At 55.5% G+C, this 27,318-nt stretch overlaps 1 protein-coding gene across 1 annotated transcript; it reads right to left on the bottom strand.

Moving 5' to 3' along the window:
- Positions 1 to 12,011: 12,011 nt before the first annotated feature.
- On the bottom strand, positions 12,012 to 25,044 carry RHBG (Rh family B glycoprotein). The gene is made up of 10 exons (XM_054651360.2): positions 24,864 to 25,044; positions 21,025 to 21,211; positions 19,086 to 19,236; positions 17,327 to 17,480; positions 16,906 to 17,072; positions 15,800 to 15,937; positions 15,542 to 15,675; positions 15,211 to 15,332; positions 13,988 to 14,061; positions 12,012 to 12,482 (listed from the first exon to the last, which is right to left on the bottom strand). The coding sequence occupies exons 1-10, from the start codon at positions 25,042 to 25,044 to the stop codon at positions 12,414 to 12,416; spliced, it is 1,377 nt and encodes a 458-aa protein (XP_054507335.2). The 3' UTR covers positions 12,012 to 12,413.
- Between the last annotated feature and the right edge of the window lie 2,274 nt (positions 25,045 to 27,318).

The following is a 27,318-nucleotide window of genomic DNA, read 5'->3' on the forward strand; positions in this document are numbered from 1 at the left end:
ACGGTTAATAGTAATAATAACAATAATAGCAACGAAATGTATTAATCAGTGACGGATGACAGACACCAAACCTGCAATTAGAAGTATTTTAGGATATGTAAAAATCCCTGTAAATGATTTGCAAATGAGGCGCAGACAGTAAAGCAGGCGGCAATGGAGATATTTTTGGGTTTTGCCTCAATGTGGGACTGCTCTGTTTTTAAGGTGCTTCAATGTGAGTTGGATGCACAGACACGCTCCTGAGGGAAAGTCTTGTGCTGCTCCTGCAAAATGTGTGACTGCTGCTCCAAGATGTGGGATATAAAATCCAGGAGCAGTGAAATCCTGCAGGGCAGGGCCAGCAGAACCACGGGCAGGAGCCTCAGTGATTCACAGGCCCCTGGCTGCACGTGGAAATTTGGAAATTGCAGGGATTTAGTGGGAATTGTTCCAACCTCACCTGTGCCATTTGCACTTCAGGGGTGTGGTTGCACATGATACCAGACATTATTGTTAAAAGGCAGCTGGGATTCACACTGCATGCTCTACACAGGCTGAAATATTAAATCTTGACCTGTGGGCAGGAAAACTCTGCAGTCTAATCCCAGAATCCGGTGTTCTGGCACGGGAAGAAAAGTGGAGGGGAAATATTTGTGCTCTGGAGGGTTCTGTGCAGTCCCTTTAGGCAGCAGGGAAACCCACCTGGCCACCCCTGCATCACCCATGTGCTGCAAGGAGCAGCTGGGATGCTGCAAATGCTCTGCAAAAGGGATGGGGATCGAGAGGAGTCTGGTTTGGGGCTTTTTCTCTTTGTTTTTAGTCTGGTTTCTGCAGAAAATGAGATTTCTGCCATCACAGGGAATTCTGTCATTTCTCACCTCTCTCACAAGAACTTCTGAGATAGGATGGCTTCAGCTCCATTGGGCTCCATGTCAGGTTTTGATGCCCAAAACTGCTTTGGGACTTCAGTTATAGTTGTTTTTCTAGGAAGCCATTTCTCCTTTTGGCTCTAAAAAGCAGTTTTTACTTCAGGACAGGGCTGGAGAAGGGCTGTGACCTTTCCCTTTGGGCAGGGAGGGAGAGGAGTCTCTGGTGGAGCTTTGCCAGGGTGCAAACTGCAAATGCCTCAGCTTAAGGAGCTCTGTGATTAACAAAGCAGCAGAGCATTCCAGCCCGAGGAGATTTCAGTGTCTGAAGTTTCTGAGGGAGGCTCACACGCCTCAGACAGTGCCTGTGTGCTCCTGCCTGTATTGAGACAGAGCTGCTGCTGGATTCCTGTCCCAAGCCCGCTGTGGTGGCCTTTGGGCAGGGACATGGGGCAGAGGAAGGAGCAGGGTGTGATTAAAACCCCCCTTGGGCTTTGCAGGTGTGCCATGGCAGGGCAGGAAGGGGCAGCAGGTCGGGCAGTGCCAGAGCAGCCAGGGCCATTCCCAGCATCATTCCACGCTCACCCTCTCAGCCTCCAGCCTGCTGGTCATGCCAATTTGTCACCGAGCTGGGATTTCAATTAAACCCCAAAAGAAGGGGTCAGAGGTTATGCAAACACGTTGGGAAAGGCCACTTTGCCTGGAGGGCTCTCCCGGGGCCACTGGGGCCGGCCCCTTGCTTTACACGGCCCCAGTGACCCGGGCTGAGGCCAGCATTGTTCCCCCTGCTCCATTCAAGAGGCAGTTTGTCAATAAAATTGACCTCTGGGCTCCTGGGGGTGCTGCCACCTCATCTTCCCCTTTTCCTGGGTTTGGTTGGAGCAGAGCTGAGGGTCCCTGTGCCATGCCAGGGGTGAGGGCAGGGCTGGAGCAGGAAGGGCACACACACTGCAGGAGCTCACAGCACCTTCTCCTCCCCAATGGTTTTTATTCTGTTTTTATTCTGCTTTCTGCCTTTGGGGCTTTTGCACCTGAGGGAAATTTCCAGTTGGAGCCCTGGGAAACACCATCACAAACATCAGGTGTCACAGGCATCTTTTATGGAAAATCCTTTCCTTAGGATTGTTCCTCCTGAGAAGCTGAGAGGCCTCAGGAACAACATGTAACCAATGGTTATCTGCTGCTGTGGAATGCAACAAGTAGATCTTTGATTAGTCCATGTTAGTTGTTTCTAATTAATGGCCAATCACAGCCCAGCTGGCTCAGACTCTGAGCCACAAACCTTTGTTATTCATTCCTTCTTTTTCTATTCTTAGCCAGCCTTCTGATGAAATCCTTTCTTCTATTCTTTTAGTATAGTTTTAATATAATATATATCATAAAATAATAAATCAAGCCTTCTGAAAGATGGAGTCAGATCTTTGTCTCTTCTCTCATCTCAAGACCCCTGTGAAAATTGTCACAATCAGGTTCTGTTCATCCTCTCCAGACCTCGTTCTCCTTTCAGGGCCATCATTCTCCACAAGAATCCCACATTGATTTTCTGCCCCTCACCACCCAGGCTGGGTTGGGATGACCTCAAGGTCCCTCCCTGTTACACAACAGACACCAAAGTCCCCCACAAGGCAGCCTCTCTCCCTGCCAAGCCCTGTGCCCACCAGCACACCCACCCACCCTCTGTGGGCACTGTGATCCCATTTCTGGGGAGGTGTGATGGGTTTGGGTGGTGGGACAGTGTTGGGGTCTCTGCTGCTCACAGTGACCCCAAGAAAAGTTCCAAAGTCTCTTTTCCCAGCCCAGCACTTGAAGAAGGAGTCAGGGCTCTTCAGTTCTCGCTCTCAAGGTTGTTTATTGTGTCTTATCTATAAAAAATTCTCTCCTGCCCTGCCCAGGTCCATCCAGCAGGACAGTTCCATGTCGGGTTCGTCTGTCTGTCTCTGCTTCGACACGGGTAGAGTGGTTTTTGGGTGGCACGCGATGCAAAGGACGAGTCTGGATTCTTCAGCTTTTCAATCTTCAGGTTGTTTATTATTTCTTATCTACAAAATTTTCTGTCTGCCCAGCACAGGTCTGATCTGCAAGGCAGCCAAGGGCACTCTGCCCACCCACGGGGCAGTCATGTCTTTTTATACTAAAATCTACGTACACAATATTTACCTTTATTTCCCAATGCTTTTCACCCATGTTGGCAAGTGCACCTTCACCATAAACCAATCCCCAAGTGCCAACATCACCACAGGAGATGGAGGACAAGAAGAAGAAAGAAGAAGGACGAGACACGCCCTGATCCCTCCATCTTGTCTCCATAACCCCCCTGTACCAAAAACCTTAAAGTTTATATTTCACCCTATAAATGTGTCCCTTTTACACCCTTCACTCTAAAGTGATTCTCATGCCCTCAAACTGCTGTCACTTCTGTGGATGGATCAAAATCAAGCCACCAAACACTCTTGGCAACATTCCAGGATTTCTGAGACCCCCAAGGGTTCTCCTGGCATCTCTGGACATCGGGAACGATGTGCTGAGATCCTACAGTTCCAGGCACTCTGCCTGCCCCCAGGGGTGGTTTTATGTCTTTATACTAAAAACTACCTGTACAATATTTACAATTACTTCCCAATACCTACCACCTGTGTTAGACACTGAGCTTCTACTCTAAACCAATCCCAAAGTGCCACCATCACAGCAGAAGATGGAGGCCAAGAAGAAGATGAAGGAGAAAGGCTGGACATGCCCAGATCCCTCCATCTTGCCTCCTGAACCCCCATTCTAAAAACCCTCAAATCTACTTTTCCACCCCGTGATAACTTCACTAATATTCTACTTAAACTGTTGTGGCTTGCTGATCTTCATCTAAGTTTGGTGACTTGCTCCAGGGGTCATAATCAAACCCACACAGGCATTGTGGGCTGTGTGCCAGGCTCCCTGAGCCCCCTGGCTGGGGTCTGGGCTGCTCAGGACAGCCAGAGGGGTGTCCTGGGTGCTGACAGGACTGCAGCAGCCCCTGTGCTGCTGCACTAATTGCACTGGGCAGTGCTGCAAACGAGCACTGCTTGAACCCACAGGGCTGAGGAGGCCATTTCAGCTGCCAGCTAAATGGATATCATGGAGCAAGTGGCAATTAGCGTGGGTAAAGAGCCCCTTAGTGACTGTCCCTTACATAACACCTTTGTTCCAGGCCCTTCACTTCATACTCCGTTTGTAAATAAACTTGACTCCCAGCTTTACTGGGGCCTTTATTCCCTCTTTATTTTTTATTTTATTATTCTTTGAAGCCAGGGAAGAACGAGTCGATTGTTCACCCCCAGGGACACGCAGCAATCTGAGCCCTGCCCAGCCTGGCAGTGCCCACTCACCCCAAAAGGGGCACTGGCATCAACCCACACCAGAGCCACCCACGCAGCCACCAGGGCAGCAATTTTAATTGCTTTGCCCCCCCTGATGAGGCCTGGGGGCTCATTATGCCTGTGGCAATGAATGGGGGCCTGAGAAGGTGGCCCTGTAATTGCAGTGGCACTGGGGACTGGGCTCTGCCCCCAGAGTTTGGGGTCAGGGAGGAACTGGGGGGCTCTGGGTCACTCCAAGCACAGGGACCTGGCTCTAATTCCCATCGTGTCCCCCCTGTCACCATCCAAACTATGCCAGGGCTCCCTGCACCCACGGTGCCTTTGCAAGGCTGGCATTGAGCAGAGGTTCCAAGGCAAGGTGGGATGTGCTCTGGAGGGTTTGAGGTGCCAGGGCTCCCTACACCCACAGTGCCACTGTGAGACTGGCACTGAGCAGAGGCTCTGATGTGCTTTGGAGGGTTTGGGGTGCCAGGGCTCCCTACACCCACAGTGCCACTGTGAAACTGGCACTGAGCAGAGGCTCTGATGTGCTCTGGAGGGTTTGGAGTGCCAGAGCTCCCTGCACCCACGGTGCCTTTGCAAGGCTGGCATGAGCAGAGGCTCTGAGGTGCTTTAGAGGGTTTGGGGTGCCAGGGCTCCCTGCACTGCCAGACTGGCATTGAGCAGAGGTTCTGATGTGCTTTGGAGAGTTTGGGGTGCCAGGGCTCCCTACATCCATGGTGCCACTGTGAGACTGGCACTGAGCAGAGGCTCTGATGTGCTTTGGAGAGTTTGGGGTGCCAGGGCTCCCTACACTGCCAGGCTGGCACTGAGCAGAGGTTCTGATGTGCTTTGGAGGGTTTGGGGTGCCAGAGCTCCCTACACCCATGATGCCTTTGCAAGGCTGGCATGAGCAGAGGTTCCAAGGCATGGTGGGAGGTGCTCTGGAGGGTTTGGGGTGCCAGGGCTCCCTGCACTGCCAGGCTGGCACTGAGCAGAGGCTCTGAGGTGCTTTGGAGAGTTTGGGGTGCCAGAGCTCCCTGCACTCATGGTGCCTTTGCAAGGTTGGCATGAGCAGAGGTTCCAAGGCAAGGTGGGATGTGCTCTGGAGGGTTTGGGATGCCAGGGCTCCCTACACTGCCAGGCTGGCATGAGCAGAGGTTCTGATGTGCTGGGATGTGCTCTGGAGGGTTTGGGGTGCCAGGGCTCCCTACAGTGCCAGGCTGGCACTGAGCAGAGGCTCTGAGGTGCTTTGGAGGGTTTGGGGTGCCAGGGCTCCCTACACACACTGTGCCCCTGCCAGGCTGGCATGAGCAGAGGCTCTGAAGTGCTTTGGAGGGTTTGGGGTGCCAGGGCTCCCTAGAGTGCCAGGCTGGCACTGAGCAGAAGCTCTGATGTGCTCTGGAGGGTTTGAGGTGCCAGGGCTCCCTGCACTGCCAGGCTGGCACTGAGCAGAGGCTCTGAGGTGTGCTGGGATGTGCTTTGGAGGGTTTGGGGTGCCAGGGCTCCATGGCTCTGCTGCCTTTAACCTTCATTTGTCACTTTTTCCCGTCCTTTCCCAACGGGCAGGGCTGCCTGGGCGGTTACTGAGGCGTTCAGTGCCACCCATGGTGCCTCTTCCTCCACTGCCACCTCTGCCTGGGCCCTCCCCTTGCTGCTGACCCTTCAACCCAGTACTGGCCATACTGGTCCGTACTGGGGAGCTCCTGGGCGCTGCTCTTTGTTCAGTGTGGGGGCGGCCAGGCCCCTGCCCCTCTCCCCAGCCCTGCCTCTCCCATCTGGTGCCCATTATGGGATGTGTGTGACAAGGAGCTTTCCAGGTGTCGCTGGGATAACGATTCACACTCCGAGGAAGGTGGGAAAGATGATTAGCTGCCTTTCCATCAACAGCACCCGGCATCAGCTGCTCCGGGGGTGGGGGCTGTGGATGTGTAAGGACATGTACACCACGAGCTCGGGCTTTCTCCTGCTCCTAATTCCACTGGACTGCCGGGCACCTCTTTGTGTGCCTTAGTTTCCCCAGCTGTAGCAGAGGGATGCTGTTATTGCTTTGACTTGTAAAACACCCTCCGAGCAGCTGATCGAGCTGCTGCATTAGCAAGAGGTGAATTAGGCAGGTCTCTCGGCAGCTGGGCTGCCACGGAGAGGGCAGGGGAGCTGTCAGAGCCGGGGCTCTCAGGGGACTGAATGAAACAAACCCTGCGGACACAGGCACGCGGTGCAGTGTGCCTGGAGCGTGTCCTGGGGGCTGGGAGAGCCCCGGGGTGTGGGCAAGGGTCTGTGGTGCCAGCCTGGAGTGGGCAAGGGTCTGTGGTGCCAGCCTGGAGTGGGGAGGGCTTGCTCCATGCATGTGTTCGTGCCCTGTGGTGTAGGGAAGGGTCTGTGGTGCCAGTCTGGAGTGGGGAGGGTCTGTGGTGCCAGCCTGGCATGGGGAGGGCTCCATGCAGATGTGTCCGTGCCCCATGGTGTGGAGAAGGGTCTGTGGTTCCAGCCTGGAGTGGGGAAGGGTCAGTGGTGCCAGCCTGGAGTGGGGAGGATCTGTGGTACCAGTCTGGAGTGGGCAAGGGTCTGTGGTGCCAGTCTGGAGTGGAGAAGGGTCTGTGGTGCCAGTCTGGCATGGGAAGGGTCTGTGGTGCCAGTCTGGAGTGGGGAAGGGTCTGTGGTGCCAGTCTGGAGTGGGGAGGGTCTGTGGTGCCAGTCTGGAGTGGGCAAGGGTCTGTGGTGCCAGTCTGGAGTGGGGAGGGTCTGTGGTGCCAGCCTGGTGTGGAGAAGGGTCTGTGGTGCCAGCCTGGAGTGGGCAGGGCTTGCTCCATGCATGTGTCCATGCCCCATGGCATGGGGAGGGTCTGTGGTGCCAGTCTGGAGTGGGGAAGGGTCTGAGGTGCCAGTCTGGTGTGGAGAAGGGTCTGTGGTGCCAGTCTGGAGTGGGGAGGGTCTGTGGTGCCAGTCTGGAGTGGGCAAGGGTCTGTGGTGCCAGTCTGGCATGGGAAGGGTCTGTGGTGCCAGTCTGGAGTAGGGAAGGGTCTATGGTGCCAGTCTGGAGTGGGGAGGGTCTGTGGTGCCAGTCTGGCTTGGGCAGGGCTTGCTCCATGCATGTGTCTGTGCCCCGTGGAGTGGGGAGGGTCTCTGGTACCAGACTAGCATGGGGAAGGGTCTCTGGTCCCAGCCTGGTGTGGAGAAGGGTCTCTGGTGCCCCACGGTGTGGGGAAGGGTCTGTGTTGCCAGCCTGGAGTAGGGAAGGGTCTCTGATGCCAACCTGGCATGGGCAGGGCTTGCTCCATGCATGTGTCCCTGCCCCATCGTGTGGGGAAGGGTCTGTGGTGCCAGCCTAGTGTGGGGAAGGGTCTCTGGTGCCAGCCTGGAGTGGGGAGGGCTCCATGCAGATGTGTCCGTGCCCCATGGCATGGGGAGGGTCTGTGGTGCCAGTCTGGAGTGGGGAAGGGTCTGTGGTTCCAGCCTGGCATGGGCAGGGCTTGCTCCATGCATGTGTCCCTGCCCCATGGTGTGGGGAGGGTCTGTGGTTCCAGCCTGGAGTGGGGAAGGGTCTGTGGTGCCAGCCTGGCATGGGGAGGGTCTGTGGTCCCAGCCTGGTGTGAGCAGGGCTTGCTCCACACAGATGTGTCCGTGCCCCATGATGTGGGGAAGGGTCTGTGGTGCCAGCCTGGCATGGGCTCCATGCATGTGTCCGTGACCCCTGGAGTGGGGAGGGTCTCTGGTACCAGCCTAGCATGGGGAAGGGTCTCTGGTCCCAGTCTGGAGTGGGGAAGGGTCTCTGGTCCCAGTCTGGAGTAGGGAAGGTCTCTGGTGCCAGCCTGGCGTGTGCCCCATGCAGATGTGTCCCTGCCTTGCCCTGCCTGCACCGTGTCCGTGGGGCTCTTCCCGCTGCTGGGTTTTAAATAAAGACTCATTCAGGGGGCAGATCCCGGCCTCCCTGAGCTGGGCACGGGCACACTGCACACCCAAGCCTGGAATTTCTTCAGCTCTGTCCACATCTCCACTGCTGTTGGAGAGATGAGGGCTTGAATCCTTTCTTCCCGAGGCAGTAAGGTAACTCTAAGAAGGGGTTCAGTCTTCAATCTTTGCCTTACAAGACCAAATGAGAGGGGCAAAAATAGGAAAATGAGAGGGAAATGAGCTGCTGGAATTTCTTCAGCTCTTTCCACATCTCCAGTGCTGTTGGAGAGAGGGGCAAAATAGGAAAATAAGAGGGAAATGAGCTGTTCTCAGCCGTGGGAAGGCTGTTTCTGTCTCACATCTCATCTCCCCAGGTCCCTGCGATCCGGAGGCGAGCCCTGCCTCGCAAAGTGACGGAGCTGAGGTTCCCCTCGGGGGAAACTGAGGCACGAGCGGAGTCTGGCACCCAAACGGGGGCCAGCAGAGGTGCGAGGGCGGGGTGAGCTCCTTGTGCTCGGTCGGGGTGCGACCACCGGGTGCCCCCCGGTCCCGGGCCGGCCGCGGGCGGTGCGGGCAGAGCCGGCGCTGCTCTCCCCGAGCCCGGCGGGATTATCTGTGCTCAGCTGCACCATCTGTTCCTCAAACTGCCATCATTATGTTCAACTTGGGGAAGAAAACGGCCCCTACAGAGAAGCAATTTGTTCGCTGACTAAACCTTTCAGGCTCCCTGCGCACGGAGAGCTCCGCGCTCGCTTAAACAAGCGCGGGGAGAGCGGCGGCCGCGGGCCGGGAGCGGCGTGGGGAGGGCGCAGGGCTGCCCTTAATCCGATTACAAAACATAACAGCCTTTGAGAAGGGCCGGGGGAGGAGGAGGAGGAGGAGGAGGAGGAGGAGGAGGAGGAGGGAGGTTCATTTCACACCCGACCCCGACGTCTGAGGGTCTCGCAATGATCTCACTGCAGCGGATTTTCTCCCCGGCGCAGTTGGGTTGCTTTTAAAGATGCGCTGCGAGGAGATCAAAAAAAAGCCAGAAGGGGGATGGCTGGGAAAGGGGAGGAGAGGGCTGGGAATGGGGTGAGGTGGGTCCGGGGTCTGCAGGGGGATGTGGGGTCAGGGTTCTGCAGGGTAAGGGTTCTGCAGGGTAAGGGTTCTGCAGAGGGATTTGGGTTCAGGGCTCTGCAGGGGGATTTGAGGTCGGCCGGGGGATTTGGGGCCAGGGTTCTGCAGGGGGATTTGGGGTCTGGAGGGGGATGTGGAATTGGGGGTCTGCAGGGGGATGTGGGGTCAGGGCTCTGCAGGGGGATGTGGGGTCTGGAGGGGGATTTGGGGTCAGGGCTCTGCAGGGGGATTTGGGGTCTGGAGGGGGATTTGGGGTCAGGGTTCTGTAGAGGGATGTGGGGTCAGGGTTCTGTAGAGGGATGTGGGGTCAGGGGTCTGCAGGGGGATTTGGGGCTGGGGTTCTGTAGAGGGATGTGGGGTCAGGGGTCTGCAGGGGGATTTGGGGCTGGGGTTCTGCAGGGGAATGTGGGGTCTGGAGGGGGATGTGGAATTGGGGGTCTGCAGGGGGATGTGGGGTCAGGGCTCTGCAGGGGGATTTGGGGTCAGGGTTCTGCAGGGGGATTTGGGCTCTGGAGGGGGATGTGGAATTGGGGTTCTGCAGGGGGATTTGGGGTCTGCAGGGGGATTTGGGGTCTGTAGGGGGATTTGGGTTCATTGTTCTGCAGGGTCAGGGTTCTGCAGGGGGATTTGGGGCCAGGGTTCTGCAGGGTCAGGTTCTGCAGGGGGATGTGGAGTTGGGGTTCTGTAGAGGGATGTGGGGTCAGGGTTCTGCAGGGGGATTTGGGCTCTGCAGGGGGATTTGGGGTCTGCAGGGGGATTTGGGGTCAGGGTTCTGCAGGGGGATTTGGGCTCTGCAGGGGATTTGGGGTCTGGAGGGGGATTTGGGGTCTGCAGGGTTCTGCAGGGGGATGTGGGCTCTGCAGGCGGATTTGGGGATGTGGAGTTGGGGTTCTGTAGAGGGATGTGGGGTCAGGGTTCTGCAGGGGGATTTGGGCTCTGCAGGGGGATTTGGGTTCTGCAGGGGGATGTGGGCTCTGGAGGGGGATGTGGGCTCTGCAGGGGGATGTGGGCTCTGCAGGGGGATTTGGGGCCATGGTTCTCCAGCTCAGGCCAGGGGTGATGACACCAGCCCTGCTGCACCCGCGTCTCCCTCCTCGTGTCACACGGATGTGGGGACAGGGACATGGACGTGTCCTCCCCTGCCCCCTGAGGCAGGAGTGGGGCTGCAGTCCCTGCAGGGCCCTTCCTCAGGGCGTGCAGCAGCAGCAGGAACGGGTGACCCAATTCCCTGTGTTTTGTCATGGAATTTCAGTGACACCAAGGCCTTTAATGTGCTGATTTCACCATTTTCTGTGGGGGACAACGAAAGTGGGGAAAGTTTAAAGTGATAGTTTGACTTATATCAAAGCAAGATGTTTTGACTTCTTGCTGTGTTTTACAGTGATGTTTTATGACCACCTGCAAACAAAAGCTTTTCATTAATAATTTCATTAATGCATTGAATTAATGAAATTTTGAAATTTTGTCTTCCTTTTGTCCAGTCAGTTAAAGGAAACCCATGTGCTTCAACAGCAGCAGATAACAGAACAAGAGGGTCCCACCTGTGGCTACCAAGCATTTCCCCCAAACTTTTCTGTGCTGGCCCTGCACCCCCTGTCCCCTGTGGGGCTGTGTCCCCTCCTCAGGGATGGTGGCACTGGCAGCTGGGCACACCTGTGCCCGCAGGAATCCCACATGGTGGGTGCCAGTCTGGCACAGGAGGTGTGAAAGTGTCTGGCAGCCACTCCAGGCTCGTGGGAGATGGGACCCCAAGGTGTCCCCCCCATTGGGGACCCCCAGCATGGCCCCTCTAGGAGTCCTCTGGGGCTGTGGCCCTGCTCCAGTCACTGCAGGGCTCTCTGTGGGTTCCAGGGTGTTCCAATCTGCTCCCAGGGGGGTGGGAGCCCCTTTGTGGGGGATTTGGGGTTGGGGTCCTGCAGGGGATGTGGGGTTGGGGTCCTGCAGGGCAGGGTCTGCATGGGGATGTGGGGTTGGGGTCTGCAGGGCAGGGTCTGCATAGGGATGTGGGGTTGGGGTCCTGCAGGGGGATGTGGGGCTGGGGTCCTGCAGGGGGATGTGGGGTTGGGGTCCTGCAGGAGATGTGGGATTTGGGTTCTGCAGGGGATGTGGGGTTGAGGTTCTGCAGGGCAGGGTCTGCATGGGGATGTGGGATTTGGGTTCTGCAGGGCAGGGTCTGCATAGGGATGTGGGATTTGGGTTCTGCATGGGGATGTGGGATTGGGGCCCTGCAGGGTCAGGGTCTGCAGGGGGATGTGGGGTCAGGGTCTGCAGGGGATGTAGGGTTGGGGTCTGCAGGGGGATGTGGGATTTGGGTTCTGCATGGGGATGTGGGATTGGGGTCCTGCAGGGTCAGGGTCTGCATGGGGATGTGGGATTGGGGTCCTGCAGGGGATGTGGGATTGGGGTTCTGCAGGGGATGTGGGATTGGGGTTCTGCAGGGGATGTGGGGTTGGGGTCCTGCAGGGGGATGTGGGATTTGGGTTCTGGGCGTCCTGGGGCTGCAGTGGCCAGAGGAGCATCTCTGTCACAGCAGGGCTGAGTGCTGGGGGTGTTTCTGTGCTGAAATGAGCCCCTGGTGCAAGGTGAGGAGTGCTCAGGGGGACACAGGGTCACCCCCATGCTGGTGTCACCCTGCTCCTGCCCCTGGGTGCTGTCCCACCCTCCAGAGACTGCACCATGGGTGGCACAACCCATGAAACCAAATGGGCATCAGTGTTTGGGGTGCAGGGCAAACTGGGGGGCTTTGCCTCCCCCCCTGATGACACCTGAAGGAAACAGCCTGCAGAGCTGGGCAGGTGCTGTGAGAATTCAGGGGCAAATCCTGAAGTTACAAAAAAAAAATCCATATATTTTAATTGCTATGTGCACAAATATCTGTACAAAGTCTTTGCTGCTTTCTGTTCAGCCTCCTGGGCCCGTTCCCCAGCACAGCCATCCCTCCTCTCCCCATTGCCTTCCTCCAGAGAGCAGCTGATGGGGAAACTGAGGCAAGGAGCAGCGAGGGGGAATGGCTGAGCCAAGCCTGGACACCCTGAGGTGACCCTGGCAGCTCCCACAGCAAGCACAGGGATCCTGCAGCTCCTCTTCACCCTGCAGAGGCCTGTGGACACCCAGCTGCTCCCAAAACGTTTGGCTGGCTCCTGATGGAAGCTTCAGGCTGCCAGAACCAAGGGGCACTGGCCATGGCACACCCCTGGTGGTGCAGGAGCTCAGAGGGGGTTTGGGGTCATCACACCAAGGTGCTGCTGCCCAGCTCCTCCTTTCCACTTGCACTGGGGTCAGATCCTTCCTCAGGCACCTGCACAGAGACAAGAGAGGGGCAGAAATGGGCCCTGCACAGAGGGGCAGAAATGGGCCCTGCTCAGAGACAAGAGAGGGGCAGAAATGGGCCCTGCTCAGAGACAAGAGAGGGGCAGAAATGGGCCCTGCACCAAAGACAAGAGAGGGGCAGAAATGGGCCCAGCACAGAGACAAGAGAGGAGCAGAAATGGGCCCTGCAAAGAGACAAGAGAGGAGCAGAAATGGGCCCTGCACAGAGAAAAGAGAGGGGCAGAAATGGGCTCTGCACAGAGGGGCAGAAATGGGCCCTGCACAGAGAAAAGAGAGGGGCAGAAATGGGCCCTGCTCAGAGACAAGAGAGGGGCAGAAATGGGCTCTGCACAGAGGGGCAGAAATGGGCCCAGCACAGAGACAAGAGAGGAGCAGAAATGGGCCCTGCACCAGAGACAAGAGAGGGGCAGAAATGGGCCCTGCACCAGGGACAAGAGAGGGGCAGAAATGGGCCCTGCACCAGGGACAAGAGAGGGGCAGAAATGGGCCCTGCTCAGAGACAAGAGAGGAACAGAAATGGGCCTGGCACCAGAGACAAGAGAGGGGCAGAAATGGGCCCTGCACCAGCGACAAGAGAGGGGCAGAAATGGGCCCTGCACCAAAGACAAGAGAGGGGCAGAAATGGGCCCTGCACAGAGGCAAGAGAGGAGCAGAAATGGGCCCTGCACAGAGGGGCAGAAATGGGCCCTGCACCAGGGACAAGAGAGGGGCAGAAATGGGCCCTGCTCAGAGACAAGAGAGGGGCAGAAATGGGCCCTGCACCAAACTCAAGAGAGGGGCAGAAATGGTCCCAGCACAGAGACAAGAGAGGAGCAGAAATGGGCCCTGCACCAGGGACAAGAGAGGGGCAGAAATGGGCCCTGCACAGAGAAAAGAGAGAGGCAGAAATGGGCCCTGCACCAGGGACAAGAGAGGGGCAGAAATGGGCCCTGCACCAAAGACAAGAGTGGGGCAGAAATGGGCCCTGCACAGAGGGGCAGAAATGGGCCCTGCTGAGACAAGAGAGAGGCAGAAATGGGCCCTGCTCAGAGACAAGAGAGGGGCAGAAATGGGCCCTGCACAGAGACAAGAGAGGGGCAGAAATGGGCCCTGCTCAGGGCAGATTGGGGCTGCGTGGGGGCTCAGCTTCCACCAGGAAGGTTTAGATGGAATATGGGGGAAATTCTTTCACTGGAATTGTCCAGTGCTGGCACAGGCTGCCCAGGGGAGTGGTAAAGTCTCCATCCCTGGAAGGGTTTAACAGATTTTTGGGGACATGGTTTAGTAGTGGCCTCGGCAGCAGTGGAACGGTTGGACCTGGTGCTTTTAGAGGGCTTTTCCAACCTAAAATGAGTCAGGGGATTCTCTGACCAGGGGCATTTACTGCAGCTCTCCTAAATGCTGCTGCAAGAGGAGGGAGCTGGGGGGAAATACCAACCCCTGCCGCTGCTTGAGACCCAAAACCCCTTTTAACCAACAATTCCGCAGCTTTACCTCCCGCAAGCCGGGGTTCTCCTTGTACAGCGCGGCCGGGCAGCACCTCAGCACGTTGATTTTCAGGAGGGCTCCTGAGGACACCCAAAGCCGGGCGAGGGCGTCTGAGAGCGGGGCGGCCGCTGCCCGGGCTTCCCCTGACATCTAGCGGCGGCAGCGGCGGCACCGGCACCGGGGGAACCGCGGGAACCGGGACTGGAGGGACACCGGGAACCAGGAACCAGAACCGGGGGGAGCCGGGAGTGGGGGGAACCGCGGGAACCGGGACTGGGGGGAACCGGGAACCAGCACCGGGGGGAACGGGACTGGGGGGAACTGGGGGAACCGGGACTTGGGGGAGCCGGGAACCAGAACCGGGGGAGACGGGAGCGGGGGGAACCGGGAACCAGCACCGGGGGGAGACGGGAGTGGGAGGAACCGGGGGGAACCGGGACAGGGGGCGGGGGGAGCCGGGGGGAACCGGGACTGGGGTGAGTCAGGAGAAGGGGGAGCCGGGATCGGGGGGTGCCGGGGGGAACCGGGACTGGGGAGAACGGGGAACCGGGGGAGCAGGGGGGAACCGGGAAGGAACCGGGGGGGGGGGGAACCGGGAAGGAACCGGGGGGAGGAACCGGGACCGACCGGGGGGAGCCGGGGGTAACTGGGAGCCGGGACCCGGTGGGAGCTGGGACTGGGGGAACCGGGGAAAGCCGGGGAAACCGGGGGGAACCGGGACCGGGGGGAGCGGGAGGGAACCAGGACCAGGGGAACCGGGGGCAACCGGGACCGAGGGGAACGGGGGGGAACCGGGAGCCTGGACTAGGGGGAACCGGGGGGAAACGGGATCAGGAGGAGCCGGGGAGGGCCGGGAGGAACCGGGAGCCGGGACCGGGGGGCGCACGGATCTGGGGAAAGCCTCAGGGGAGCCCCGGACACAGAGAGGAGCACAGAACAGGGGGACATGGAATGGGGAGGAACACAGAGCAGAGGGAGCACAGACCGGGGGGGACCCCGGCCAGAGGGGAGTAACGCCCCATGGATGGCCCCGGCCCCACAAGGGAACCCCAGCCCCAAGGGGAGCCCCGATCTCCGCTGGGTTTGCCCAGTGCTGAGCACCCCTGGGCTCTGCCCGGCCTGCCTGATGGGGATGCTTTGCTTTGGGGCTGCTCCTGCCCTTTTCCCCAAACCCATCCATTCCCTGCCCCTCACGCCCTCCATCCCTCTGTGCTGGAGGCAAAACTCACCCGTGATGCAGCCCCCGAGCGTTGCAAGCAGCAGGGTCAGGGGCAGGGCACCGAGCTGCAGGAGTGCTTGGTCAGTGATTGTCCGGCTGCCCTGGGCCACCAGTGGGAATACCAGCTCCAACCTGCATGCCAGAGAGGAGACAGGCTTTGGGGAGCTGGTTTGTTTGGGGAGTTTGCTGGTTTGGGGAGCTTTGTTTGGCTCACAGCTCTGGGTAATGGCTCCTAAAGCGCTGCTGTAACAGGGGAGTGGAGCAGCCCTGATCTCAGGGCTTCTGGTGGCCCCAGCTTGGTGCATCAAGGCACTGGCATCCCCAGTTCTGGCTCCTCTCACCTGTAACCAAAAGTGTCTGCGGTGGCCAGCAGCGTCAGCAGCGTCCCCAGCAGGGCCCCCAGCACCCCGGGCAGCCCGTGGGTGTTGTGAACCCCACAGGTGTCCTGGATTTTCAGCTTGGAGTGTAGAACGGGCTGGGGAGAGCACAGGGGAGAGCTGGTGGTGGGCTGGAGCCTCCAGGGGGGCCGTGGTTCAGCCCTGTGTTTGCAGGTTTGGGAGCAGATCCCCGGGCTGGGATCAGCATCCTTGGGGACTCACCGTGAAGAATCTGAAGCCAAGGGAGGAGATGAGGCCAACCAGAAACCCTGCGATGAGGGCACCAAAGGGGGTGAGCAGCATCTCCCCAGCCATGCCCATCACGGCCATGGCAGCCAGGGTGGCATCCTGGATCTGAACCTGATGGAGCAGGACATGGTCAGGGGAACTGGCTCCATGGAGAGCACCAGCAGGGGACTGGGAGGGGGGGTTTGCCTTCCTCAAATTGGTGTAGCCAGGATATTTTCTGAAAAACCCTTTCCTTAGGATTTTTCTTTCTGAGAAACTGAGAGGCCTCAGGAACAAAATGTAACCAATGGTTATCTGCTGCTGTGGAATGCAACAGGTGCATCTGGGATTGGTCTCATGTGGTTGTTTCTAATTAATGGCCAATCACAGCCCAGCTGGCTCAGACTCTCTGTCCGAGCCACAAACCTTTGTTATTCATTCCTTCCTTTTCTATTCTTAGCCGGCCTTCTGATGAAATCCTTTCTTCTATTCTTTTAGTATAGTTTTATTATAATTTGTGACAGTGTTCACAGGGGTTTTTGGTTGAGGGAAGAGATGAGGATCTGCCTCCATGTTTCAGAAGGCTTGATTTATTATTTTATGATATATATTGTATTCAAACTCTACTAAAAGAATAGAAGAAAGGATTTCACCAGAAGGCTGGCTAAGAATAGAAAAAGAAGGAAAAAATAACAAAGGCTTGTGTCTCAGAGAGTCAGAGCCAGCTGGACTGTGATTGGCCATTAATTAGAAACAACTAACATGGACTAATCAAAGATCTACTTGTTGCATTCCACAGCAGCAGATAACCATTGTTTGCATTTTGTTCCTGAGGCCTCTCAGCTTCTCAGGAGGAAAAATCCTAAGGAAAGGATTTTCCATAAAAGATGTCTGCGACAATAATATATCTCATTAAATAATAAATCAAGCCTTCTGAAACATGGAGTCAGATCCTCATCTCTTCCCTCATCCTCAGACCCCTGTGAACACCGTCACAAATTGGTTCTTCATGAGCCTAACAGGCCTCCCCTTTTGCCCTGGGTGTGTTCAGGCCCATTCCTCCATGGCAGGATGTGGGTTTGTCCCAGGAGAGGACCTACCAGCCTTGGGGTGCTCTCCTCGTAGAGGAGAGGAGAGAGGATGAAGGTGGACACGGTGCTTGCCACCAGTGAAAAGTAGGAGTTGAGCACTGCCCAGTTCTCTGCATTGTGGTGGACAGTGGTGGTAGAGATGGAGCTGGGCCAGAAGATCCACAGGTAGATGGTTCCTGCAGGGAATAGAACAGGTCTTGGTGCTGGAGCTGATCCCTTGGGGGACAGAAAGTTCCTGTGAGGGCCAAGAGACGCACGTGGCCACAAGGGAGGTGCAGGCAGAATACAAGGAAAAGGTTTTTCTAGAAGAGGGTGGTGCAGGACATCTGGCCTTGATGTTTGCAGCAATCTCCTGGTCAAAGCCACACCCTCAGATTGGTGGCAACCCTTCCACCAGCAGCTGTAGGGGCTGTAGATGTGAGCTCCATACCAACCACAGCAAAGGCACCCGTCTGGTGCCCCTTATCCTGCTGCTCTTCCCTCTTCCTCTTGTCCTTGTGGGGCTGGTACAGGAGCCGTGAAACCATCAGGCCAAAGTAAGCACCAAAGGTGTGCACGGTCAAGGAGCCTCCTGTGTCGCTCACCTGGGGAGTGCAGAAAATGGGGAAAGTGTGTGCAGGAGCTGAGGTGATGTGGAAAGCCAGGGCAGCACTGGGAATGTTCCTGTGCCTGCTCTGGGCTGCCCTGACCCCCAGGGAGCGCTGACTCTGACCCTCATCCATGGAGGAAGTTTCCTGGGTTTCAAAATAGACTGGAACCCACAAAAGTGTGAGATAGATTATAGACAGCAGTGTAGGTGGATCACTGGGTGAGAAATTGAGGGTTTGGGGTTTTTAGTGTGCAAGATGGAGGGCACAGGGTGTCATCCTGGGTTTCTTCTTCCTCCTCCTCCATGGGTTTGGGTGGCATTTTGTAATTGGGCAGAAAAGTCCTCATTGCGGGGTCTTTGGGATCAGTTATTGGGTTAAAAGGGAAAATAATTATAAACTGGATAGTTTATTCTTAAAAGACCTTGTGACAAGAGATTGTTGGCCATTTTGTGCCTTCTAATGAAAAGCTGCCCAGCTCACAGGTTTTTTACTGTGACAAATAATAAACTGATAACAAATAATAAACACCTAAATCCAAATATGAATTGCTGTCTCAAGTGCCTTCAACCCAGACCCAGGAAACAACTGAGACCCCCAAACCAGTGCAAATACTGCAGCAGGGTGAGGGATTTGCCTCTCCAGATGAGGCAGAACTTGTCATGAGGAGCCCAAACCCAGGGCCTCTCGCAGTGGGTGACTCACCCCCATGAGACTGAGCAGGATGAATTCATTGAGGGTGCACAGGGTGACTTCCATCATTTTGTAATTGGGCAGAAAAGTCCTCATTGCGGGGTCTTTGGGATCAGATATTGGGTTAAAAGGGAAAATAATACAGGTGTCAGCTCTTAATTGGATAGTTTAGTCTTAAATGACCTTGTAACAAGAGATTGTTGGCCAATTTGTGCCTTCTAATGAAAAGCTGCCCAACTCACAGTTTTTTTTACTGTGACAAATAATAAACTGATAACAAATAATAAACACCTAAATCCAAATGTGAATTACTGTCTCAAGTGCCTTCAACCCAGACCCAGGAAACCAACTACTGAAAGCCCCAAACCAGTGCAAATACTGCAGCAGGGTGAGGGATTTGCCTCTCCAGATGAGGCAGAACGTGCCATGAGGAGCCCAAACCCAGGACCTCTCGTAGTGGGTGACTCACCCCCATGAGACTGAGCAGGATGAATTCATTGAGGGTGCACAGGGTGACTTCCAGCATTTTGTAATTGGGCAGAAAAGTCCTCATTGCAGGGTCTTTGGGATCAGATATTGGGTTAAAAGGGAAAATAATTATAAACCGGATAGTTTATTCTTAAAAGACCTTGTGACAAGAGATTGTTGGCCAATTTGTGCCTTCTAATGAAAAGCTGCCCAACTCATGGTTGTGAGACTGTTTTACTGATAAGAAATAACAAACACCTGAGTGTGAACATGAGTTACTGTCTCAAGTGCCTTCAATACAGACCCAGGAAACCAACAACAAGCAGTGCAAATACTGCAGCAGGGTGAGGGATTTGCCTCTCCAGATGAGGCAGAACGTGCCATGAGGAGCCCAAACCCAGGACCACTCCCTTTTTGGTGGCTCCCCAGCCAGTGACTCACCCCCATGAGACTGAGCAGGATGAATTCATTGAGGGTGCACAGGGTGACTTCCAGCAGGGCCAGCAGCAGCATCTGCACAGGGTTCACCCTGCCCAGAAGAGCTCCAGTGGAGATCAGAACAGCTGCGGTGCAGAAATCAGCTCTGACCAGGCTGGGAAGGAGAGGAAGAGTGTGGGATGAGCACAGGGATGAGCACAGGGGCTGGGGAGAGCTGGCAGGGATCAGGAGCCGAGCGGGCAGAGCCCTGTGGTGCTGGTGACACAGGGATGGCTGGGCTTGAGGCACTGAGGGCCAGAGTGTGCCCCTAAATCCCTTGGCAGTGCTCACACAGCCCTTGCCAGGCTGGGATGTTGGGAAGGATGAAAGTTTGACAAGAAAGTCTCAAGAATTTGGCAAGAAGAGCTGAAGGAGTGCTGGGTCTACCTCCTGAGAGCTGCTCCTTGCTTTCTGGAGGGGAATTCTTGACAGCTTTGACCTTCTCCATGCCCAGTTTTGGTTTGGGCTCTTTCAGAGGACACCCCTCACCTCTGCTGGGGCAGAAAAGGAGCCTCCTCTGCACTCTTCAGGTGCTCAAAGGTGCCCAAAAAGGCAGGAAATGGCCCCATCCCTTTCAGCCCAAAGCCTGGAGCACTGCTGGGCTCTCAGGGCACAGTGGGGACACAGGAGGTGGCTCTTTGCTCACCTGGGGAACTTCAGTTGCCCGTTAGAGAATGAGCACAAAACCCTTCAGGAATCACCTTCCCCAAGGCTGGAGCTGCTCAGTTCTTCCCCAAACCCTGACAGAGACAGGGGGGAACCATCATCTCCTGCACCCTGGGGTGAGTTGGGTGTTCCAGGCTGCTCCAGTGGGGTGGGGAAGTGCTCAGAGGGGAAAATGTCTGGGTTTGGACACAAACACCCCAAACCCAGCCGAGCCTCAGCAGCCAGCAATGACCCCAGCACTATTTTGTGTTGGGAAGGATGAAAGTTTGACAGGAAAGTCTCACAGGTCTGTGTGCTTGGCAGAAAGATTTTAAATGTAGAGGCTGATGAAGGAATAGAGATGGAAGCAAGTTTTGATACAGAAGAAAAGAATTGCAGAGCCAGTCTGACTGGATAAGCAAGGAGGCCAAGGGTATTTTATGTTAGTTAGAAGGGTTTGTATGGCTTAGAGCAAAGGATAAACCCACCCCAGACAAGAAGATGTTTTTACCAAGCACAAAGAGAGCACAGGCAAACAAGTCAGCCAAGTGCAAGTAGAAAAAAGGTCTCAGAATTTTCTACTGCAAGAAAACTGAAAAACAACTTCTGGTTTAAACTGTAATGTACGACTTTGAGTGATTGGAGAACAGTAACATGAATATGGTAATTACAGTAGTTATGATGGGCTAGAGATAAAAGTTAAGGTAGAGATTGGTTCTAATGTATTGAGATGCTCAACAAAGAGAAGTATATAATGCATTGTAAGCAAAAGAAATTTTATAATGCATTGTAACCAAAAGGAAAGTTTATAATGCAATATAACCAAAAGAGAAGTATAGAATGCATTGTAACCAAAACCAAAGGGTGTCCAGGCCTGCCTGCAGCTGGAGCTGACAGTTGTGGGCACAGCTCTGTCACCCACGACCCTGGACTGCTGTAACACCTTGGATGGAATAAACTGGATTTTGTATACAATAAACTGGATTTTGTATACAATAAACTGCATTTTGTATACAATAAACTGCATTTTGGATACAATAAACTGCATTTTGGATACAACAAACTGCATTTTGGATACAATAAACTGCATTTTGGAGAGCCACCTGGAGTCCCACATCTCTCATTTAGGCTCTTACAGTGGTATTCAAACCCCGTCCCACTTGCAAAATCCTCCTCCAAAGCAGAGCCCCGAGTTTTACAGAGGAGGGAGCCAGTGTGCCAGGGCTGGGCTGAGCTCAGCAGCTCCCTCCTGCCTTACCTCTGAGCTCCCACGGAAATTTTGCCGTCGAGGGAGAAGTAAAGCATGCCCTGGATGAGAACAGCCCACTGGATGGAGAAGGCTGTGATGAGGATGATGATGGCAGCGCTGCCCGGCCCACAGCGGCTGAGGAAGGCCACGAGCAGCCCAAAGCTGAGGAGCACCTGGACGTGGACATCCCGAAACCCTGCTGGGGGAGAGGCACAGGGATGGCTCTGGGGGTGCTGAGGGAGGGCAAACACCCTCGGGATGGGCCCTGAGGGGACCCAGCCAGGGCTGAGACACCCCCGGGCCTGGGGAGCTGAAGCCTCTCTGCACCTGATGTGAGGCTGGAGCCAGGGTGGAGGATTGTGGGGGTCTCTGCTGCTCACAGTGACCCCAAGAAAAGTTCCAAAGTCTCTTTTCCCAGCCCAAGCACTTGAAGAAGCAGTCAGGGCTCTTCATTTCTCGCTCTCAAGGTTGTTTATTGTTCCTTATCTATAAAAAATTCTCTCCTGCCCTGCTGAGGCCCAGTTCCAGGCACTCTGCCTGCCCCCAGGGGTGGTTTTATGTCTTTATACTAAAAATTACCTGTACAATATTTACAATTACTTCCCAATACCTATCACCTGTGTTAGACAGTGAGTTTCCACTCTAAACCAATCCAAAAGTGCCACCATCACAGCAGAAGATGGAGGCCAAGAGGAAGAAGGAGAAAGGCTGGACATGCCCAGATTCCTCCATCTTGCCCCCTGAACCCCCATACCAAAAACCCTCAAATCTATTTTTCACCCTGTGATAAATTCACTATTATTCTACCTAAACTGTTGTTGGCTTGCAGATCTTCATCTAAGTTTGGTGACTTGCTCCAGAGGTCATAATCAAACCCACACAGGCATTGTGGGCTGTGTGCCAGGCTCCCTGAGCCCCCTGGCAGGGGTCTTGGCCATCCTGGACAGCCAGAGGGGTGTCCTGGGTTCCTACAGATCTTCCTTGGAGATCTGCAATGGGAGTGCCAGGGACAGCCACAGCCACCCCTGCCTGCTCTGTACCTGCACAGGGACAGCCACCCCTGCCTGCTGTGACCTGCACAGGGACAGCCACCCCTGCCTGCTGTGACCTGCACAGGGACAGGGACAGCCACCCCTGCCTGCTGTGACCTGTGCAGGGACAGCCACCCCTGCCTGCTGTGACCTGCACAGGGACAGCCACCCCTGCCTGCTCTGTACCTGCACAGGGACAGCCACCCCTGCCTGCTGTGACCTGCACAGGGACAGCCACCCCTGCCTGCTGTGACCTGCACAGGGACAGGGACAGCCACCCCTGCCTGCTCTGTACCTGTACAGCCACAGCCACCCCTGCCTGCTGTGACCTGTACAGGGACAGCCACCCCTGCCTGCTGTGACCTGTACAGGGACAGCCACAGCCACCCCTGCCTGCTGTGACCTGTACAGGGACAGCCACAGCCACCCCTGCCTGCTCTGTACCTGTACAGGGACAGCCACAGCCACCCGTGCCCGCTGTGACCTGTGCAGGGACAGCCACAGCCACCCCTGCCTGCTGTGACCTGTACAGGGACAGCCACCCCAGCCCGCTGTGACCTGCACAGGGACAGCCACCCCTGCCTGCTCTGTACCTGTACAGGGACAGCCACCCCTGCCTGCTGTGTACCTGTACAGGGACAGCCACCCCTGCCTGCTGTGTACCTGTACAGCCACAGCCACCCCTGCCTGCTGTGACCTGCACAGGGACAGGGACAGCCACCCCTGCCTGCTGTGACCTGCACAGGGACAGGGACAGCCACCCCTGCCTGCTGTGACCTGTACAGGGACAGCCAGAGCCACCCCTGCCTGCTGTGACCTGCACAGGGACAGCCACCCCTGCCTGCTGTGACCTGCACAGGGACAGGGACAGCCACCCCTGCCTGCTGTGACCTGTGCAGGGACAGCCACTCCTGCCTGCTGTGACCTGCACAGGGACAGCCACCCCTGCCTGCTGTCACCCTCTGCAGCCTCTCCAAGCCACCCCATCTGCAGCTGTGCAGAAACCTCAGCACATTCACCCCACAGCACAGAAACCTCCTGGGGTGGCCAAGAGATGTCTGCACCCACCAGAGCAGCACCAAAGTGGCTCTGAGATGTCAGCACCCCTGAAGGCATCATGTCCCAGTTCCTGGGATGAGCAGAGAACTGGGGTCAGTCTGGCACCATTTGGTGGCAAAGCAGAGGATGGGGGGCCGGATTCCTGCTCGGGCTGGGTGCCCTTTGCACCTCTCCAGCTGACAGCTGTGGGGCGGGCTGCTCCGTGAGTCACTGCAGGGTGGGGCTCCGTGGGCAGCAGGAACCGGGAGAACCTGCTGCAGCTCCCACCCAGCGGCTCTGCTCCTTCCTCTCTCTCTGCCGGGGCGCTCTGCAGCTCCTGTCCCGCTGCCAACCCTGCCTGTGGCTCAGAAAACCCAGCGGCAGCCCCTGAGCCCCGGCAGGAGCTCTGCAGTGATGCCCAGCATGCAGCAGGATGATGCAGACCCCGTTGGCAGCACCCAGGGAGCCAAATCCTCCTTGGAAGGGGCTCGGTGAGAACCCCCTGGCACTGCAAATTTGGCTGGGGAGCTCTGCAGCTCCTGAAGTGCCAGGAGCAGCTGCTGTGCTCCCTACCAGGCATGGAATGATGATCCCCAGTTTTTCACTGCACTCAGAGATCCCTTCTGAGCTCCAATCCTCTGTGGAGGGGGCTCAGTGTGAATCCCCTGGCACTGCAAACCCCAGCTGAGAAGCTCTGCAGCTCCTGAAGTGCCAGGAGCAGCTGCTGTGCTCCCTATCAGGCATGGAATGATGATCCAAATTTTTCATGGAATGAAGAAATGCAGTTTTTCTCTGCACTCAGTGATCCCTTCTGAGCTTGAATCCTCCATGGAAGGGGCTCAGTGTGAACCCCCTGGCTCTACAAACCCCAGCTGAGAAGCTCTGAATTGCCAGGAGCAGCTGCTGTGCTCCCTACCAGGCTTGGGATGATGATCCCAATTTTTCATAGAATGAAGAAATGCAGTTTTTCACTGCACTCAGAGATCCCTTCTGAGCTCCAATCCTCCTTGGAAGGGGCTCTGAAGTGCCCAGAGCAGCTGCTGTGCTCCCTACCAGGCTTGGGATGATGATCCCAATTCCTTGATTTTTTCATAGAATGAAGAAATGCAGTTTTTCACTGCACTCAGTGATCCCTTCTGTGCTCTTACACACACCCCAGCCCCAAATTCCCCTCTTTTGCTGCAATTATTTCAGAAATCCCTGCAGCATGTCTGCTCTACCCCTCTGGGAAGCCCCAGCACCCCAAGCCTCAAGTCCTCTGTGGAAGGGGCTCGGTGAGAATCCCCTGGCACTACAAACCTGGCTGGGAAGCTCTGAATTGCCAGGAGCAGCTGCTGTGCTCCCTGCCAGGCATGGAATGATGATCCCTTGATTTTCACTGTGCTCAGTGATCCCTTCTGAGCTCCAATCCTCTGTGGAGGGGGCTCAGTGTGAATCCCCTGGCACTGCAAACCCCACCTGAGAAGCTCTGAAGTGCCAGGAGCAGCTGCTGTGCTCCCTGCCAGGCACAGAATGATGATCCCTTGATTTTCTCTTCACTCAGAGATCCCTTCTGAGCTCCACTGCTCTTACACACACCCCAGCCCCAAATTCCCCTTTTTTCCTGCAATTATTTCAGAAATCCCTGCAGCATGTCTGCTGTACCCCTCTGGGAAGCCCCAGCACCCCAACCTGCAGCTCGACAGTGCCTCTCTGGTATCTCCGGAGTCAGTGCCAGGTGTGCAGGTGACACCCAGCGCCATCCCCTCATCAGAAGGGCTCTGCCATGGGGGTACTCACGGGGCTGCAGGAAATTCGGGTCCTGGCTCCTGCGGCTGCAGTTCAGCGGCGGGGGGCACGGCCCGGGGCTGCCCTCGGGGCTGTACCGCACCCACACCGCGAACAGGAGGATGAGGAGGACCTGCAGGAGGAAGCACAGCCCCGGGAAGCACAGCCTGGAGGCGGCTGCGTGCTCAGACATGTCGGGGGGCAGGGGAAGCCCTGCCAAGGGGCTGCATGGGGAGGGAGAGCCACGCCGGGGCTGCAAACTCCTCCTGTCGCGGCGGCTGCCAGGTTCTGCTCACCTCCAAGGGACTGCTGGGAGCGGGGCAGCGCTGCCAACACGGAAATTGGGGACGGGATGCCCCGGCACACCTGCACAGGTGGGGATGCCGCAGCAGGTGGCTCCAGGCACTGCGCTGGGAACCGTGTGGGCTGCGGGGTGGGGTCGGTGTCGCTCTCTCTGGGCAGTCTCGGGGTCTCTTGCTAGTCACAGTGACCCTGATATTCATTAGAAAGTCTCTTTTAACAGCTCAGCGATTGAAGGAGTCAGAGCTCTTCATTTCTTGGACTCAAGGTTGTTTATTGTTTCTTATCTATAAAATTCTTTCTCCTGTCCTGCCGAGGTACGCCCAGCAAGACAGTCCAGGCACTCTGCCCTGCCCCAGGGTGGTGGTGTTATCTTTTTATACTAAAAACTACCTGTACAATATTACCATAACTTCCCAATACCGATCACCTGTGTTAGACACTGAGCTTCTACTCTAAACCAATCCAAAAGTGCCACCATCACAGCAGAAGATGGAGGCCAAGAGGAGGAGGAGGAGGAAGAAGAAGAAGAAGAAGAAGAAGAAGAAGAAGGAGAAGGAGAAGGAGAAGAAGAAGGAGAAAGACTGAACACGCCCAGATTCCTCCATCTTGCCCCCTGAACCCCCATTCTAAAAACCCAAAAAAAATCTATTTTTCACCCTCTGATAAATTCACTGTCATTCTACTCAAACTCTTGTGGCTTGTAGCTCCTCACACAAAGCTGGTAATAGTTTCCAGCCCTTGGGGTGGTGTTGGTTTTTTATACTAAAAACTACGTGTACAATATTACCATAACTTCCCAATACCTATCACCTGTGTTAGACACTGAGCTTCTACTCTAAACCAAGCCAAAAGTGCCACCATCACAGCAGAAGATGGAGGCCAAGAGGAAGAAGAAGAAGAAGAAGAAGAAGAAGAAGAAGAAGAAGAAGAAGAAGAAGAAGAAGAAGAAGAAGAAGAAGAAGAAGAAGAAGGAGAAAGGCTGGGCATGCCCAGATTCCTCCATCTTGCCCCCTGAGCCCCCATTCTAAAAACCCCAAAAAAATCAATTTTTCCACTCTGTGATAAATTCACTGTCATTCTACTCAAACTCTTGTGGCTTGTAGCTCCTCACACAAAGCTGGTAATAGTTTCCAGCCCTTGGGGTGGTGTTAGTTTTTTTATACTAAAAACTACATGTACAATATTTACAATAATTTCCCAATACCCATCACCCATGTTAGACACTGAGCTTCTACTCTAAACCAATCCAAAAGTGCCAACACCACAGCAAGAGATGGAGGCCGAGAAGAAGAAGAAGAAGAAGAAGAAGAAGAAGAAGAAGAAGGAGAAAGGCTGGACACGCCCAGATTCCTCCATCTTGCCCCCTGAACCCCCATTCTAAAAACCCCAAAAAAATCAATTTTTCCACTCTGTGATAAATTCACTATCATTCTACTCAAACTCTTGTGGCTTGTAGCTCCTCACACAAAGCTGGTAATATTTCCAGCCTTTGGGGTGGTGTTAGTTTTTTTATACTAAAAACTACATGTACAATATTTACAATAATTTCCCAATACCTATCACCCATGTTACACAGTGAGTTTCAGAAGATGGAGGCCAAGAAGAAGAAGAAGGAGAAAGGCTGGATATGCCCAAATCCCTGCATCTTGCCCCCTGAACCCCCATTCTAAAAACCCAAAAAAATCTATTTTTTCACCCTGTGATAAATTCACTATAATTCTACTTAAACTTTCGTGGCTTGTAATCCTTCATACAAGGCTGGTAATTGTTTTTTCCAAGGGCTAAATCAAAGGCACAGGGGTCTTGGGCTCTGTGCCAGGGTCTCTGAGCCCCCTGGCAGGGTCTCCAGTCCTGCAGGGCAGCCTGAGGAATTTCCTGGGTTCCCACAGGCAGGAGATGTGGGGGGGATCCATGAGGTTTCTGCCTCTGCATTGCAGAAACACGGTGGGTTTGGGGACTGGGTCAGGCAGAGGAGGTGGAGGGTGATGCACAAGCATGGAGGTGCTGGCTCAGCAAAGCTTGGCTCAAATTCCCTGATCAGAAGGAAAAATGAGTGTTCAGGGAGCTTTGGGGCTGAGGTTTCCTGTGGGGACCAGAGGAGAGAAGGAAAATCTGAGTTTTTAAGAACAGGACCAAGGAGCAGAGCCAGAGGCTCCTGCTGGAG

The sequence above is a fragment of the Agelaius phoeniceus genome, chromosome 31, assembly GCF_051311805.1.
Source record: "Agelaius phoeniceus isolate bAgePho1 chromosome 31, bAgePho1.hap1, whole genome shotgun sequence".
Taxonomy (NCBI): domain Eukaryota; kingdom Metazoa; phylum Chordata; class Aves; order Passeriformes; family Icteridae; genus Agelaius; species Agelaius phoeniceus.